This window comes from Cervus canadensis, chromosome 14, assembly GCF_019320065.1.
Source record: "Cervus canadensis isolate Bull #8, Minnesota chromosome 14, ASM1932006v1, whole genome shotgun sequence".
Lineage (NCBI taxonomy): Eukaryota > Metazoa > Chordata > Mammalia > Artiodactyla > Cervidae > Cervus > Cervus canadensis.
In genome coordinates, this window is record NC_057399.1 from 1,630,667 (window position 1) to 1,648,777 (window position 18,111).

General features: G+C 42.6%; 1 protein-coding gene and 1 non-coding gene across 4 annotated transcripts in view; one reads left to right on the plus strand and one right to left on the minus strand.

Moving 5' to 3' along the window:
• Positions 1-18,111, plus strand: part of EXTL3 (exostosin like glycosyltransferase 3) — a 126,260-nt gene that overhangs the window by 96,442 nt on the left and 11,707 nt on the right. For all 3 annotated transcript variants that reach the window (XM_043486651.1, XM_043486652.1, XM_043486650.1), the window contains exons 4-6: positions 5,936-6,063; positions 12,800-12,944; positions 17,405-17,533. In XM_043486651.1, coding sequence (XP_043342586.1) covers positions 5,936-6,063; positions 12,800-12,944; positions 17,405-17,533 — 402 coding nt within the window. The remainder of the gene's footprint in view (positions 1-5,935; positions 6,064-12,799; positions 12,945-17,404; positions 17,534-18,111) is intronic.
• On the minus strand, positions 4,412-4,484 carry TRNAC-ACA. Its single transcript has one exon. It is a non-coding gene; the product is annotated as a tRNA-Cys (tRNA).

Consider the following 18,111-nt stretch of genomic DNA (forward strand, 5'->3'; position numbering starts at 1 on the left):
TGGCAGAAAGGATTCTATTTAAGTAGTAGTACTTTTATCATTCATAAGCTCCAGAATTCCTCAAAAACCGGGCTGAATGTTAGCTGGAGATGCTGGCTGTTTCTTGTATGTTTTTGTATGAAGCATACAGCTCCTGCATTTGCACATAGTAGGGGTCTAGGTTGTGCTTGTTGCACTGTTCTGTTGTGATGAGAAGGGCACCTTCATGAGTGAAGGTGAACAGAGGACGACGGAGCCGTCGTCAGAAGTATTGTGTGTGAAACAGGAAAAAACGAGCGTCAGTGAGGACTGCTCCTGACCTTGACTGTTGTAGGTTGATGGGTTTTCTTTTTTTTTTTTGCTCTAGAAAACTAGATTAGATACTAAGAGGTTTCAGTAAAATCAGTGTTTATAGTTGACATATAAACTTCTCAAGTCTTTATTCCATATTCTGAAAATATGGATGGGACAGGGCTAAGTTAGGTCCTATTTCCTGTTTGTTTATTCATTTGTAGAACACTTGTTGAACATCTTCTGTATGCCAGGCACTGTGCTCTGTAAGTTCTGGTCAGTGTCATAGCAGTAGTTAAATCAATAGCTTGAAGGTCAGTCTTCTTGTTCACAAGTCACTAAGCGGTTGTCATAAGGCATGAAAAAAAAATAGCCAATGTTGAGGGCACGGGGAGAAGCATTGTTTTAATTTGAAAGAAAACAAAACAACATCAACAGAAGTGAGAATATTTCCTAAACATGACATCTTACTTCTGGTTGGCTCATTTCTTTCACGTTTGATCTGCCCTTTGTCAGATCCTTAGAGGCCGATGCTGTTCTGCGTGTTTGCGTTGGAGATATTTGAATCTCTTTGTCCTTCTGATTTTGGTGCCAGAATGGATAATGGTTGATTTGCTGAGCTTTTGTCTAGCTTTTAAGCACTACAGCTATGGAGCAAAACTGGTAGAAGAAAGCTTTTTCTAAAAGATGATTTTAATTTATTTATTTGGCTGCTCTGGGTCTTAGGTGTGCCATGTGGGATCGTAAGTTGCGGTATGTGGGATCTGGGATTGAACCCAGGCCCCCTGCGTTGGGAGCTTGAAGTCTTGGCCACTGGACCACCAGGGAAGTCCTAAAGAAAGCTTTTACTCCTCCCACCCTCCCCTCACCCTTTAATTTTAGTTTGTATTTGCAAACTTTGTAAAGGCAGAAATCTCTTTGGTTATGATAAAGAGGTGGCTGTGCTTACATTACCAATTACACGTATTCAGAGTTCCCCTTGCTCTCTCCTGGTGGTTGATTCTGAAAATGGCACAGTGACATTTGGCTGGATAATCCTCTGTTGGGATTATTATTTAGCAGCATCCCTGGCCTCTTCCCACCAAGTGCAGGGAACCCGCCGGCCCCCAGTGGTGACAACCAAAATGTCCACAGACGCTGTCGAGTGTCCCTCGGGGCTCAGAATCCCTCCTGGCTGAGAACCCTTAAAGCAGCCCTGCCGACTGTAGTTTCTCATGGGTTAACCACAGGTAGGTTGCCGCCAGACTGGACACTGTTTCTCTGAATCCTGGAAAGCTGCTCTTTATTCCAATGGCTGTTGCTTCAGTTCCCTTATCCTGGAGATCTTGCTGTGGTCCCGCCCGGAGGAGTCATGCCAGGATGAGCTGAGACAGAGCACGTGATGTATTCCTGAATCCAGGGGACTTGTTCTTAATGGATCTGCCTCTTAATGAACTCTGATAAACTTGCTAAAAAACTGAATGTGACATCTAGGCCAACACACACTTGATATGAGACCCTCCTCTCTGTCTCGGTTTTCCACAGGACAGGCAGGTCCTCTTGATTGGATTCACTTTGTAATAAAAGAAAGTTTGGCTGTGTCCCAGGTATCAAAGCATGATGGTTTTAGTTTTTGTTGTTTCTTAATTTTAGATGAAGGAGTTGACTGTAAAGCGTTGTCAAGTGTGGCTGGTAAAGAGCTTCCGTGTTTGCACGCAGCGTGGTGCTGAGTTGACGCAGCCCAGAGGTTGCTTACTGAGGCTCATGCATGTAGTAAGTGATAGAATTGAAATCTGAACTCAGGTTTTTCTGGTTGACTCCAAAGCCAGGCTTTTCCCTCTGTCCCAGCGCCTCGCAAAGTGCGGTGTGCCTAGGACTCACTCTGGAGATCTTGTTAAAACGCAGGTCCTGGCTTGGTAGGTTTAGGAAGGCTGGCAGTTCTGCCTTTCTAACGGAGTCCCAGGCGATGCCCATGTTGTTGACCTTGGAATCACACTTTGAGTACTAGAGCTCTGTGCTGTGTTCCTGGATTTTTTTTTTTTTTCTTTTCTTTTTGGTCCTGCTGGGTCTTCGTTACTACTTGTGGGCTTTCTGGAGTTACAGTGAGTGGGGGCTACTCTTCCTTGTGATGTGAGAGCTCATTGTGGGGGCTTCTCTTGCAGAGCACAGACTCCAGGGGTACGGGCTTCACTAGCTGTGGCTTGCAGGCTCTAGAACACAGGCCCAGCAGTTGTAGGGCATGGGCTTAGTTGCTCTGTGGCACGTGGGGTCTTCCCAGACCAGGGATCAAACTCATGTTCCCTGCATTGGCTGGCGGATTCTTATCCACTGCACCACCAGGGAAGCCCCTGAATTGTTAATTGTGGTATAGATAGTCCTCTTGGTGATTAACCCACAAAATTGGTAACCTACAATTGAACATTCAGTAGTTAGATGTTTTATTGATTGTTTTCTTCTTTTTAAGTGATGTGTATTCCCTGGTAGAATTGAGGGAAAGCTCTGTTCCTCTGAACTGGCAGCGTTGCCGTTCTGTGTTGAGTGAATGCTGGGTGTGCTTGGAAAGTAACGTGAAAGATGCCAGGGTAGTTTGTGGGGGCGAGCGTTACAGTGCGCAGCTGCCAAGGTCCACCGACCTCGGGTGGACGTTATTTTACACTTGCACACCTCTGAAATTGGGTGTGTCTCAAGCTGCAGACGGCGTTTTACCGTCACTGGATGTTGGCAGTTGACTTCTGCTCCTGCTGGCGGCCCCCCCCGCCCACCGGGGATTGAGCTGGGCAGCCCCCACAGTGAGCATCTGGCCGCCTCACCTGCTCACTCCTCTATTTTTCCTGACCCCGGCTTCAGTGCCTGTGTTCTGTCACTACTGAACCCAAGCTGGGGAGGTCCAGGCTACAAGCTCGGAGATTTTTATCTTGTTCAGAAGTGCTGCAGGGCAAGATGGATTTCTGTGTCTTTTGCTCTACCCCTGACGTCTGCTGTTGGTAGCAGCAAATCTGTTACCGATTTCTCCTTGTTCTGACTTGGTAGGGACTCCTCCAGGACTAAGGTGAAATTTTAAAAAGCTCTTTACTAGAGTAAACATTCTAAATGATGAACTGTTTTTTCATAGTTTTCTTATTCGGCAGCATTTTTATTTCTTGATGGTACACAAGTTAATAATGCATTTTTCATGGGGCCTTAGCTAGACGAGACTTAGAAGTTTAACCTAAGTTTATCAGAAAAAGACTGATTTGGAGGTAGGAGGTGTACGTGAGGAGTCTAGGTCTGTGAGGGGCCCATTGTCCACGCGTAAGGTAAAAGTTGACTGAATGCTCTCCAAGCCCTTCTGGCTCTGAACTAATTGGATTCTAAGTGTGCTGGAATGAATTAATTGAAATGTGAGGTCTCTGCTTTAAGAACATAGAAGAAGTGATTATTAATTATTCGTACTTTTGACAAGATTGGTGATTGAGGAGACATCTGAGCCGGGTGCTCAGGGGGAGAGTAGTTGTGGTGGAGAAATAGGAGAGAGAGGATTTTAAGCTGAAGAGACAGTACTCACAAGGTCATGGGAGGAACCTTTAAAGCCATTCACAGGGACTTCCCTGGTGGTCCAGTGGTTAAGATGCTGCGCTACCAGTGCAGGGGCCATGGGTTCAGTTCCTGGTCGGGGAACTGAGATCCCACATGCTGCAGGATGTGACCAACCAACGAACAAAAACACTCAGCTTTTAGACCCTGGATAAAATTATATTCATCACGTTGTGTAGAGGTGAGCCTCAGTACAGGTGTTCCATTGCAAGAAGGATGTCCTTTCCCAGCTGTCTAAAAAGATGGTTACTCAAGACGTTCTCTTTGTTTCTGGCTTTTGACAATAAAATGATGATTCCTCACTAGTTAGTCAATGAATTAATGGGTATAGAAACCGTAAGATTAAAGGAGCTATCCGAGTACTTGAATATGTTCATCCTTGTTTCAGTGTCAAAGTGAATAATAAAGCTACTACCTAGTAGGAGCTACTCTCTGAGGCACATTTGAACGAAAAAAAGTGAAAGTGAAGTTGCTCAGTCCTGTCCGACTCTTTGCGAGCCCGTGGACTGTAGCCCACCAGGCTCCTCTGTCCATGGGATTCTCCAGGCAAGAATACTGGAGTGGGTTGCCATTTCCTTCTCCGGGAGATCTTCCTGACCCAGGGATCGAACCTGGGTCTCCTGCATTGTAGGCAGGCGCTTTACCGTCTGAGCCACCAGGGAAGCCTCGCAGTGAGGCACACTTAAATAATCTTGTAAATGATAATGTAGTTCATCCGACTGAGCGCTGATCTTCGTTTCGGGAAGAAATAGCAGCTTTGCACATGTCAGTCACTTCAGATAGAGGTTCTTTGAATTGGGAATTTCTTTGGACGCAGAAGCTCTTAGTTTCACTGAACCAGGTGCGCCATGAAGGAAAAAGCTCTGGTAAGTGTAGTCAGTGTAGCAGGTAGCAGTTGCAAAATCAAAGTAATGAACCTCAACTGGATGGGCTCGCCTTTGCTTTAGAGCAAAAAGAAAGGCCTTTTAAATCGGGACTCAGAAATGGCACAGACTCCAGGGAGTTCGAGTTGGGTTTTCCAGGGCTGAGGATCCAGAGCTGAGGATCATACCCTCAGTTCTGCTCTGCCACCTTGTGTTCTCTTGGGAAAGTTATTTTTAATATCCCTCAACCGTGTTTGTTGCATACTTAATCCTCAGCTTTAGCTTGTTTCCCAGGAAAATTAGTTAGCAAATGAATAGAGCGTCCAGTGTGAAATCTTTATAAGTTTGCTGAATGGTCAGGTAGTTTTTATTCCGATAAGACGTATGCTAGATTTCACAGTTTGGTTTTGTTGTTATTCAGTCTCTAAATCGCGTGCGACTCTTTGGGACCCCATGAACCACAGCATCCCAGGCTCCACTGTCTTCAGTATCTCTGAGTTTGCTCAGATTCACGTTAATTGAGTCAGTGATGCTGGATCCAACCATCTCATCCTCTGTCGCCCCCTCCTCCTCCTGCCTTCAATCTTTCCCAGCATCAGGGTCTTTTCCAATAAGTCCGCTCTTCACATTACGTGGCCAAAGTATTGGACCTTCAGCATCAGTCCTTCCAATGAATATTCAGGGTTGATTTCCTTTAGGATTGACTGGTTTGATTTCCTTGCAGGCCAAGGGACTCTCAAGAGTCTTCTCCAACACCACAGTTCAGAAGCGTCAATTCTTTGGCTCTCAGCCTTCTTTATGGTCCAGCTCACATCTGTACATGACTACTGGAAAAACCATAGTTTTGACTATCTGGACTTCTTTTGGCAAAATGATGTCTCTGTTTTTTAATACACTGTCTAGATTTGTCATAACTTTCCTTCCAAGGAGCAAGCATCTTTTAATTTCTTGGCTTCAGTCACCATCTACAGTCATTTTGGAGCCCAGGAAAATAAAATCTGTTACTGCTTCCACTTTTTCCCCTTGTATTTGCCATGAAGTGATGGGACTGGATGCCATGATCTTAGTTTTTTGAATGATGAGTTTCAAGCCAGCTTTTTCACTTTCCTCTTTTACCCTCAACAAGAGGCTCTTTAGTTCTTCTTCACTTCAGTATATTTAGCCACAATCTCCTTTGACCTAAAGACAGCCTTGCTTTTGCCTTCTTCAGTACAGCATTGGTCATCAGTGTTTTTCCTTCCTCTTTACAGGTGGTTCGTACTGAGAAGAACAGTCTGAACAACCGATTCCTGCCGTGGAATGAAATCGAGACAGAGGCCATCCTGTCTATTGATGATGACGCTCACCTCCGCCATGATGAAATCATGTTTGGGTTTCGGTGAGGAGCTGATTTTTAATCAAGAAACTCTTTTGTTTGCAAGTGACAGGAAACTAACTCCAAACCTGAATGAGGCAGCCAGACAGATTTCAGAGCTGGTGGTAACGAGACATCTTGTGTGCTGAGTCGCTCCAGCCGTGTCCGACTCTGTGCCACCCCAGGGACGGAAGCCAGCCAGGCTCCTCTGTCCATGGGATTCTCCAGGCAAGAATAGCAGAGTGGGTTGCCATTCCCTTCTCCAGGGGGTCTTCTCGACCCAGGGATTGAACCCACATCTCTTACGTCTCCTGCATTGGCAGGAGGGTTCTTTACCACCAGCGCCACCTGGGAAGCCCCCGGGCTTAAATATCTCACCTTGAAGGAACAGAACAGATAAGAGAGCAGCGTAGGTCAGGGCCGCGCGGGGCGTGTCCAGTCCTGGCGCGGACTCCTGGGCAGTTTATTTCCTGTCCAGAGTGAGGTAAGTACAGAAATTGAGGGTAGATATTTAGAGGCCTTTAAATAACTTGACACTTACCGTGACATCCAAGTGTGAACATTTTCCTGTAATTCATTTTTGAGTAACATTTATTGAATATAATTCATACATCATGCAGTTCACTCATTTAAGTGGCTTTTAGTGTATTTACAGGGTTGTGCAACTGTCACCATAATCTGTTTTAGAAGTCTTCATTATCATCAGAAGAAATCTTGTACCCAGTAGCAGTCATTTTCTCCCAACTCTCTAAACCATTGGCAACCATTAATGTACTTAGTTTCTCTGTAAATTTATCAGACATCCCATATAAATGGTACCATATAATATGTGCTCCTTGGTAACTGGTTTCTTTCACTTAACATGATGTTTTCAGAGTTGATCTGTCTTGTAGCATCTGTCGGTACTTCATTCTGTATGGATGTACACATTTTGTTGACTCCCAGGTAGCTCATCAGTAGAGAATGTGCTTGCCAATGCAGGAGACGTGGATTCTACCCCGGGTTAAAATTCCCTGGGGAAAGAAATAGCAACCAACTCCAGGATTCTTGCCTGGGAAATCCCATGGACAGAGGAGCTGGCAGGCTATAGTCCGTGGGGTCGCAGAGAGCTGGACATGACTGAGCATACACACACACATTTTATTTGTCCATTTTTTGACATTTGGGTCATTTCTGCTTCTTCGCTGCTGTGAATACCGCTGTGAACATTAATGTACATGCTTTTTTATATGACTATTTATAGATACATACCTTGGATATATATCTTGGAGTGGAGTTACTGGGTCACATGGTAACTCTTGGTTTAACATTTTGAAGAACTACCAGCCTGTTTTCCAAAGTAGCTGCACCATTTTATATTGCACCAGCAGTGAATGAGGGTTCCAATTTCTCTGTGTCCTTGTCGACACTTGATATTTTCTGTATTTTATTTATAGCCCTCCTACTGGGTGCAAAGTGGTATTTGCATTTCCCTAATGACTTAGGATATTGCTCATCTTTTCATGTGTTTAGGAATAACTTATATATCTTCTTTGAGGAAATGTCTATTTAGATACTTTGCTTTGTTTGTTATTTGCGTTGTCTGTTTTTTTTTTTAAACTTTAAACGTTTATTTTGTAGTGGGATATAGCCAGTTAAAAACGGTGCGGTTGTTTCAGGTGAACGGCAAAGAGACTTAGCCATATGTATGTGTGTATCCGTGCTTCCCCAGACCCCCTCCCATCCAGGCTAGCACATAACGTTGAGCAGAGTTCCTTGCTATACAGTAGGTCTTTTTTGGTTTTCTGTTTTAAATATAGCAGTGTGTACATGACTGGTTTGTCTTTTTATTATTGAGTTGTCAGAGTTCTTTGTATATTCTAGGTACAAGTCCCTTATCAGGGATAATGATTTGCAATTTTTTTCTCTCATTCTGTGGGTTGTCTTTTCACATTTCTTGATGGTGTCCTTCAAAGCACAAAATTTTAATGAAGTCCAATTTTTCAAGGTTTTCTTTGGTTACTTGTCCTTTTGGTGTTATATTTAAGAAACCATGCAATTCATTTTGATTGTATTTTTACAAAAGCATGAACAAGCCCAGGGAAAATTACTTCTTTGCCACATAGTTTGAGAAGCACTGGAGTAGATATCCTTGGGGATCTTATTCAAACGAAGTATAGATCCAGGGTGGAGAACTCTTTTCTCTGTGCTTTTGTTTCAGGCACTGAGAGCCTGGCAGGCCCCTCGCTTTCAGGCTTCCTTTGGTTTAGGTGGATAAGTGCAGACGCTTAGGTGAAAGGAGCAGCAGCTTTACTGTTGTATTTGTCTTAGGTACATGTATAGTTACTTGGCACATTATTGACAAATTGGAACATCTCTTCTTCCTCTCCCTCACCCAGCCTCTCATTTCCTCTTACCTCCTCCTCCCACTGTGTTATTGAGGCAAGAATCTGTTGTTAGCAGTTGTGAAAATCCCACTGGAATGTGTTCCTTTTTACCATAATAACAAGTAACCAGCTCTCTTTCCTTGATTTTATGAAAGGAACAAAAGCCATGTGATGATAGCAGAAATGGGCCTTTGCCACCACAGTTGTTGTTATTGATGGCGACAGGGGAGGGACGGGAAGGTGGGGTGTTTCCGACACCGCGTGGTGTACTTGAGAGCCTGCTGAAGGACTGGAGACTGGACAGAGTCATGGGGTGTTACAGGAGAACTGCCAATCAGCGCTCGATCCCAAGAATGACTAGATAAGCGGTCCTGCTTTGATGAGTTTGAAGCTTATTAAGATAACTGGTGTTTGCTCTCTTCTGTGGTTCTTGATTTAGAAAGATTTTTGATCTTTTCCATTTGTCTCCAGATTCCCAGGTGGTGAGAGAGTAATGGGGAGCCTCATAACTGACGGTGCTGAGCATCTTTTCATGTGCTCAGTGACTGTCCGTTTGTCTTCTTCGGAGAAATGTCTGCTCAGATCCTTTGCCTTTTTATTATCAAGTGGTTGAGAGTCTCTTACCATCATTTGAAATTTGAGGTTTAGTCTCTGGTTATAAGACAAGTGAATTATCTCAGACTCTACTTCCAAATCTTCTATTACACTGAGTATTTTCTCATTTGTTTGGACATCCTTTGATCTAAAAACTTTGCTTTCGAATTAGAGTTTTCATCTTTTCCATATGAATGCCTAGGAATGGGATTGCTGGATCATATGGTAACTTTGTTTTTAATTTTTTAAGGAACCTGCATACTGTTCTCCATAGTGGCTATACCAATTTATATTTCCACCAAGGGTGTAGGAGGATTCCCTTTTCAAAAGGATACATGCATTCTGACGTTCATTGCAGCACTATTTATAGTAGTTGAGACATGGAAGCAACCTAAATGTTGATATCAGCAGATGAATGGATAAAGAAGATGTGGTATATAGATACTGTGGAATATTTTTCAACCATAAAAAGAATGAAATAATGCCCTTTACAGCAACATGGATGGGCCTAGAGATTATCAAACTAAGTGAAGTCAGTTCAGTTCAGTTCAGTCGCTCAGTCGTGTCTGAGTCTTCGCGACCCCATGAATCGCAGCATGCCAGGCCTCCCTGTCCATCACCAACTCCCGGAGTTTACTCAAACTCATGCCCATCGAGTTGGTGATGCCATCCAGCCATCTCATCCTCTGTTGTCCCCTCCTCCTCCTACCCCCAATCCCTCCCAGCATCAGGGTCTTTTCCAGTGAGTCAACTCTTCACATGAGGTGGCCAAAGTACTGGAGTTTGAGCTTCAGCATCAGTCCTTCCAATGACCACCCAGGACTGATCTCCTTTAGGATGGACTGGTTGGATCTCCTTGCAGTCCAAGGGACTCAAGAGTCTTCTCCAACAACACAGTTCAAAAGCATCAATTCTTTGGCGCTCAGCTTTCTTCACAGTCCAACTCTCACATCCATACATGACCACTGGAAAAACCATAGCCTTGACTAGAAGTAAGTTAGAGAAAGTCAAATACCATATGATAATCACTTATATGTGGAATCTAAAAAAAAATGATGCAAGTGAACTTATTGACAAAACAGAAATAGACTCAGACATAGGAAATAAACCTAATGGTTCCAAAGGGGAAAATGGGGGGAGGGCTAAATTTAGGAATTTGGAATTAAAAGATCTATACTACTATACATGTGTCATTTTGCAGAGTCTTACATGAACACACACACATATATAAAACAGATAGCAAGGACCTGCTGTGTAGCACAGGGAGCTATATTTAATATCTTATAATAACCTTTAATGGAAAAGAATCTGAAAAATAATATGTATAACTTAGTCAATTTGCTGTACACCTAAAAATTGTAAATCAGCTGTTTTTGATCTAGAGTAAATAAATAAATATATCCATAGAAACTGTCCCTCTGGCCAAAGATAATGTGGGTCTTGGCTGACTTCAGCTTATATAGCAAAGAAGGAAATAGTATGTTTTTAAGGGATGGATAAAGAGACCCAAGAGAATTGAAACACGTATCTGTACAAAAACAGTCCATGACTGTTCATAGCAGCATTATGTATAAGAGTCAGTAAGTATAAACATGGTTCAGCTTATATGAGGCACTCACAGTAGTCGAGTTCATAGAGACGAAGTGGAATGGCAGGTGCCTGGAACTAAAGAAAGGCAAGAATGCCAAATTAATGTTTATTGGGTCAGGTTTTAGGTTGGAAAGATGGAAACATTCTGGAGGTAAATGATTGTGATGATCATTTAACAGTGGGAATATACTTAATGCCATTGAACTGTATACTTGAAAATAATTAAAATGGTAAATTTCATGTTACGTGTATTTTGCCATACACCAAAGAAAAATCAGTTGTCAAAAAAAAAACAAAAAGCTACAACAAGAGAAGTGCAAACAATCAGAATGTCCTTCAGCTGATAAATGGATAAACAAACGGTGGTATATCCATACAGTGGAATATTACTTGGCAACAAACAGGAATGGAATACTGACCGTGCTACAACATGAAAACAGGCTAAGTGAAACAAGCCAGTCACTAAAGGTCATGTACTGTGTGAGTCCCTTTGTGTGAAATGTCTGCAACAAGCAGAGCCATGGAAACGGAAGGTGGATTAGTGGTTGCCGTGGGAGACTGGGGGTTGGGGGGAATGGGAATGACTGCTAAACTGCTAGTGGTTATGGAGTGTCTTTTCATTAGTAGGTTATGAAAATATTCTGAAGTGGTGATCGTTGCATAGCTTTGTGAATATATTAAGTACTAACCCCCCAGCGAGTCATACACTTTTAAACAAGTGAGTCTTCTGTGTGATTTATATCTCAATAAACTTTATTTTTAAAAAGGGCAAAAGTGTAAGCTTTACAGTGAGGGATCATGTACTGGAAGGTAGGTTTCTCTTCTGGAGGCATTTAAAAGGATCAGTATTTTTAGGAGTATTGATATAGCCGTCGGATATGCTGTTGGTATTTATTAACAATCCTTATGTTCTGTAACTGTCAAAATATACTATTAAAACATAGCTTTTTAGGTGAGTGGAAGTCTGTGTTAGGAGATAAACGAGGATGGAGGTAGGGGTTTGGGTGGGATGTGGCAGAAAGCCCATCTAGATGGCTGCTGTGTTGTGATGTAAGTTGTAATTTCTCATCTTCTGGACTAGACTGTGTGTGTGCATCATCAGTCGTGTCCAGTCTTTCTGACCCCGTGGACTGTCGCCTGCCAGGCTCCTCTGCCCTGGGATTTCTCAGGCAAGAATACTGGAGTGGGTAGCCATTTGCTTCTCCAGGCATCTTCCCAGCCTAGGTATTAAATCCGCATCTCCCGCATCTCCTGCATTGACAGGTAGATTCTTTACTGCTGAGCCACCTGGAAGGCTCATTGGACTAGGTTAGTTGCTTTCAAACTTAACAGGAAGAGGGACTCTTGAAATGAAATCTTGCGTGCTTTAGGAGCTGAGGTTTCGTAGGTGATGAGGGACTTCGTTAGGCAGTGTAAATCTCTGCTGGAGTGAGGAGGAGGGAGGAGGGGATGGACCCTTGTTTATGGTGCACCTGAAGCACTTCTGCAGGACTGTGGATTTCAGCCTGGGAAATTGATTTTATTTGTTGTACCTTACCTAGAGGTAAGGTAAATTTGGAGATGTTAGAACGTTTATCCTGGAAACATTCCCAGCTTATTTCTTACATTATGAAGTCTTTCATTTGTCTGGTTCTGTAGACCACTGATTTTCATGGTACAGGTTTCCCCCCAGCTCTGCTCCAGTCAGAATGTTAGACCGTGGTTAGATGGGGGTTACTCAGTAAGAGAGGAGTTAAGTATACAGTGTACATAAATTATGTGCAAGTCCTACCATGCTAGTATGTTATAATCTTTAAGAGCTTAAGAAATTAAATAATATTAAAAAGAAATAGATACAAAAATTACCTTCTTCCTGCTTCTTAGCAGATTGTTGTACTTACCCCATCCTGGAGACCTTTAAATGCCTTCAACTCCTTAGAGCCTTTCTGTGTTTTTCCAGCTTGTTCTTTATGCAAGGGCTGGAGAGATGCTAGCCACCAGCATCAATAATTTAGAGGATCAATAAACAGGTGCTTATTAAGGAAACTATGGGTGATACTTTGTTTTTATTCTGTTTGGTTTGTGATTGATTTGGTATATAAAATTAAAAAGAAAAAAGAAGTAACAGCTCAAAAAGAGAGATCCTGCAAAATAGCAGCAATAATATTACACGTTTCTGATAACCTTAGAGCTTTGTACTCAGGTGTGTGCATATGCTTGTGTTTTACGAGGGTGTGGAGAGAAGCCCGGGACCGCATTGTGGGTTTCCCTGGCCGTTACCATGCGTGGGACATCCCTCATCAGTCCTGGCTCTACAACTCCAACTACTCCTGTGAGCTGTCCATGGTGCTGACAGGCGCTGCCTTCTTCCACAAGGTAAGAAAGGGCTGGCAGGACTGGCGTGACTCGGTAAGAGTTGAGCCTTTGTGTGGCAGTGAAATGCTGCTTTAGATAAAGATAGCTCTCCTAATGCTTCTTACGTATCCCATGCTTGCTAGAATTACCCGACTTCCGTCTTTAAAGACAGTGATCAAGATGGTTATAGCAACTCTAGAATGAAGTCAGGATGGGAAGGCCACCAGTATAATTGCACATTGGCCATTAGAAAATCAGTTTATCCTCCTGAGCACTGGCTCTCCCTCTGTAAAACTGAGCTCACTGGGGCAAAACATTTTCCAGTTTCCCCACAGCCATTCCAGACATGGCCTGGCCAACAAAAGGCTGAATCTGGCCCTCTCCTGATTCAGCCACCTCTGTCCCAGGCCCCACCACAAGCTTCTGTCCATTCAGGCTCTGCAAGTTCTGTTTGATTCCTTAGAGCTTTTAATGTTCACGTTGCCTCACATCCTGCTTTTCATTGAATATTTAGGATGCAGATCCTCCCAGTCATTACTCCTCTCTTATACTGTTGTATACTCTCTTATACTGCTAAACTGTTCTGTTTTCTTGCTCCTGACTCATTTTCTCTCTCCATTTCATCTGTTCTGTAAAATAGCCCCTGGGCACATGTGGCTGCTGAGCACTTGAAACGTGATTGGTCAGTGCTGAGATGTGCTCTCAGTGTAAAATATTGTACGTACCAGACTTTGAAAACTTGAAAGAAAGAGTGTAGACTGTCTCATTACTAGTTTTTAATATTGACTGTATGTCGGGTGAGACAGTGTTAGTTGCTCAGTTGTGTCCGACTCTGCCATCCGATGGACTGTAGCCTGCTAGGCTCTGCTGTTCATGGAATTCTCCAGGCAGGAATACTGGAGTGGGTATCCTTCTCCAGGGGATCTTTCTGACCCAGGGATCGAACCCATTTCTCCTGCATTGCAGGCAGATTCTTTATTTACTATCTGAGCCAATATGGAATGATTGTATGTTAAAGTGCAGTTATTTTGGATACACTGGGTTAAAGTAAAATATATTACTAATTAATTTTACTGTTTCTTTTTATTTCTTAAAACTGTGGCTACTAGAAAATTAAAAATGACAGATGTGACTGCTCCATACCTTCCCTCCCAGGTCCTCTCTCTGGGCTATGAAGAATCCCTGTTGTGGGATGCTCAAACTGCCTGTAGCCTAACTTCACAGAACACCTCCTCTGTCTCCTTGATCTGGTTGAAACCTGACTTTTCTCTGAGGACAGTGCTTCCCCTTCAGCCTGTTTCTGTATTCCTTCCAGGGACCGTGATTGAAGCTATTCATTTCCCCAGACTTGTACCGTGGAGCCAGGTAGAGAGAACCTGGCTCACTGGTGACTCTTCTTGACAATTGCTTCTCACTTGTCGTGTGAAATCTCATTTGAGACTGGTCGTATCTGTCTTGCTCCATCTACCGACCTCCTAACTCATCTCTTCATGGTCAGCAAAGATGTTACCACCTGGCCCATCATCCTGATCTCCACTCTGTGCTCTCCTGAACAACCCAGCCAGGGCCCTGTCTCCCTATAATTATTGAAGTATTACAGGGTTCTCCTTCTGTCTAGTGCTTTTCTTTTTTTAATTTGATTCTCATTTTATACTGGAGTATAGTTGATTTCCAGTGTTGTGTTAGTTTCAGATGTACAGCCAAGCGATTCAGTTATACATGTAGCTGCTCTTTTCCAGATCCTTTCACACAAAGGTTATTATGGAATACTGAGTAGAATCCCCTGTGCGCTGCAGTAGGTGCTTGTTGATTGTCTAGTTTATGTGTGATCGCCTAGTGCTCTTCTTATTTTGTGTTGTCCTTACATCCTCTCAAGCTCTTGTGGCTTTTCTTAGCGTCCGTAAGCTGTATTCCAGCCCTGCCTTTCCTTGAGAGCTTTACTTGTAAATTTATTTTCAGGACATTGCTGTATTTCTCTCTAGTACGTCAAACTGAACTTTTACCCAAAAAGCTTCCTTGTTTGGCCTTTGAAAGAAACTAAGTAGGTCTTCCCTAGTCTAGAGCGATCAAGTTATTTTTTCTTTTTATTATAAATGCCTATCAGTAAAAACTTTTGGTACCTCACAAATGTATGGATGTATAAATTATAGTATGTATACTATACTTAGAGAAATAGTATAGTGTACCATACTTATAGAAATTTTTGTATGGTTGAGATAAAGATGAAACAGTTTCAAAATAATAGTCTTACTAAATTCTTAAATTTTAGTGAAAGCAATATGACTGAACATGCATTATTATTTTTTAAAATCTTGATTTGACTCTTTGTATACTGGCAGGTCAGTGTTCTGTTTCTAAATTAGTCTGTTTCTAAATTAAGCACATTTCTGATACTTTGTTTTAATCACTGTCCCTGGAAGAAATACCTTATTGCCCTGCTTCCAAAGTCCTGATGCTTATCTACCAATTTGGTAGCATTTTGTTGAAATTGTTGAATTTTCATCTTCTATGGCATTGTTCAATTTTTTTAAGCAAACTAATGAGCAGATATTGCATTTTATATTTTAGAGTAGGTTCTAAATTCACTGAAACTTTTAGAAGATTTTTAAACAGATTACAAAGTTTTTCTGTATTTTAAAAATTATTTTTGACATAAAAATCATATAATAGTGGAAATACTTCTAAATATTTGTTTTCATAATGCTTTCTCCATATACTTTTAAGTCAGTTCTTTTTTCTTATAATGTCGTGTTTCCCTTGATAAAGATATGGATTGTTTTTAATTAATAAATATTCTCATTAGCATGCTAATGATAGCTAGTGGCCGGTTAAGGGTCAACCTGTCTTTTTGTAAAAGAAAGATGTATAATTCATCTTTTAAGTTTAACATCTCTTAAGTATTTTGCCACAAGATAACCAGCAAACCACTGTTTGGTACAAAAATTTTATGGTTTGTTTGCTATATAGATTCTACCATTTAAGGTAAAAAGATACATAAGTCAGTTTTATTGGACACCTCACCTGTTCATTTATCATCAGCATATTGCAACAGATCTCGATTACCATTTGGTGTGTTTTATGGCATTTGTTTACTTCTGTGGTGTAAATATTCTTGCCATGACTGAGTTCAGGTTAACATGAGTCATTGAACATGGCTTTTGGAAGAGATGAGCAATTACATGCCAATTACATAGTCTTTTCACTGGACAGTTGTAATAGGCATGAACAACCTCAGGATGGCAGTAAATGTGGGACTTCCCTGGGGGTCCAGTGGTTAGGACTGCACTTCCACTGCAGGGGACGCAAGGGTTCCATCCTTTGCCAGGGAACGAGGATCTTGCATGCCTTGCAGCACAGCCAAAAAGGTTAAAAAAATGATGATGGTAAATGTACTAAATAATTATAAATGTGTTAACTAGTTAAATAAGTGATGTGCTGTAGGTATTTATTGGCTGCTAATATAATGTATTTAGTTTTCAGTTGTCATTTAGTCGCTAAGTTGTGTCTGACTCTTTACAGTCTCATGGACTGTAGCCTGCCAGGCTCCTCTGTCCATGGGATTCTCCAGGCAAGAATACTGGAGTGGGTTGCTGTTTCCTTTTCCAGGGGACCTTCCCAACCCAGGGATAGAATCCACGTCTTCTGCATCGGCAGGCAGATTCTTTACTGCTGAGCCACCAGGGAAGCCCCTTAATTTTAAGTATGTGTAATTCTATTTTTAATAATGGCTGTTTTTCATAACAAGATCACAAAATTCCTAAAATCCCTGAAAGTTCAGCAGTCGACATTCATTGGTAGATGTGAGGCAATGCACACCTGTAGACCTTGTGGGACGTTTTAAGAACTTAGGCTTAATCTGAGTGAGATGAGAAGCCATTGAGGGGTTTGGAGTAAAAGAGGCACATGTTTTAACACGATCTCTCTGCTGTGCTGAGGATGGACTGGAGGGAGGAAGGAAGGCAGCAGGGAGGCTGATGAGGAGACTGTGAACAGTGTGGGCCAGAAACGAGGGTGGCTTCGGGCAGGGGTAGCCTGTGCCCAGACTGAGGAGTGAGGCGCTGCGGGATTGGACGGCTCATCCCTCAGTGACTTACTGAGGTCTGAGAGATAACCAGACTTTCCCCCTCGCTTCCCCTTTGCTTCGTCAGAACGCTTTCAGCTGAACTAGTGTCCAGCTGGATTTGATAGATCTCTGTGTTGTTGCAGGATCACTGTGGTACCAAGGAGACTGCATGAAGGTTTGGTTCCCAAAGAGGGTGATGATGGCAGCTTGGATAGGCTGATTCTTCAGTGCGGGAGGTCTGCCTTGCCGGTGCTCAGCACCCCTGGACCCAACCCTAAATGCCAGTGGTGCTCCCTGGAGATTGCCACACCCAGCCTCCGCCACAACACGCTTCCTGACAGCGCTGTGCGTGTTTTTGCTGAAAGCCAAAGAACTGTGGCCTCTAACACAGTATGTGCTTCTGTTTCTGCCCCAACAGTATTATGCCTACCTGTATTCTTACGTGATGCCCCAGGCCATCCGAGATATGGTGGATGAATACATCAACTGTGAGGACATCGCCATGAACTTCCTCGTCTCCCACATCACTCGGAAACCCCCCATCAAGGTAAGGCCCCACCGTTTACGGGACTGGGGGTGCATGTGCACTCATTTCACGTGCTTTGTGGTCGTGCGGTGCGTAACTCACCGTACTTCGGAATCCTCATCTGTAAAATGGGATGATGAGGCCACCAGCCAAATAGGATCACCTTAGGGTTTAATGCGGGTCTTCACTTCTTAAGGTGTAAATGGATAGAAATCAGTGATTGGAATTTGAATGGGGAAATGTTACATCTCTAATTTTCGCTGGTCTTGAGTTAAAATTTATCCTTTTTATCAGTTATAAAACAGGCTGTAATTCATAAGAGGATTGGTGGTGACTGATTGTTCACCAGAGCTCACAGATATTTTCATATCACATTATGTTTATTGTGAAGTATTGTTAACTTTGATCACTTTGAAATTATGGCAGTTACGAACTTTTCCCTAGATTGTGTTACTTTTAAAAGAGTACATATATTTCTGTGTTTCAGCATTACCTGTTTACACTGTTATTGTTGTTCAGTCCTTCAGTCGTGTCTGACTCTTTGTGACTCCATGGACTGCAGCACGCCAGGCTTCTCTGTTCTCCACCGTCTCCCAGAG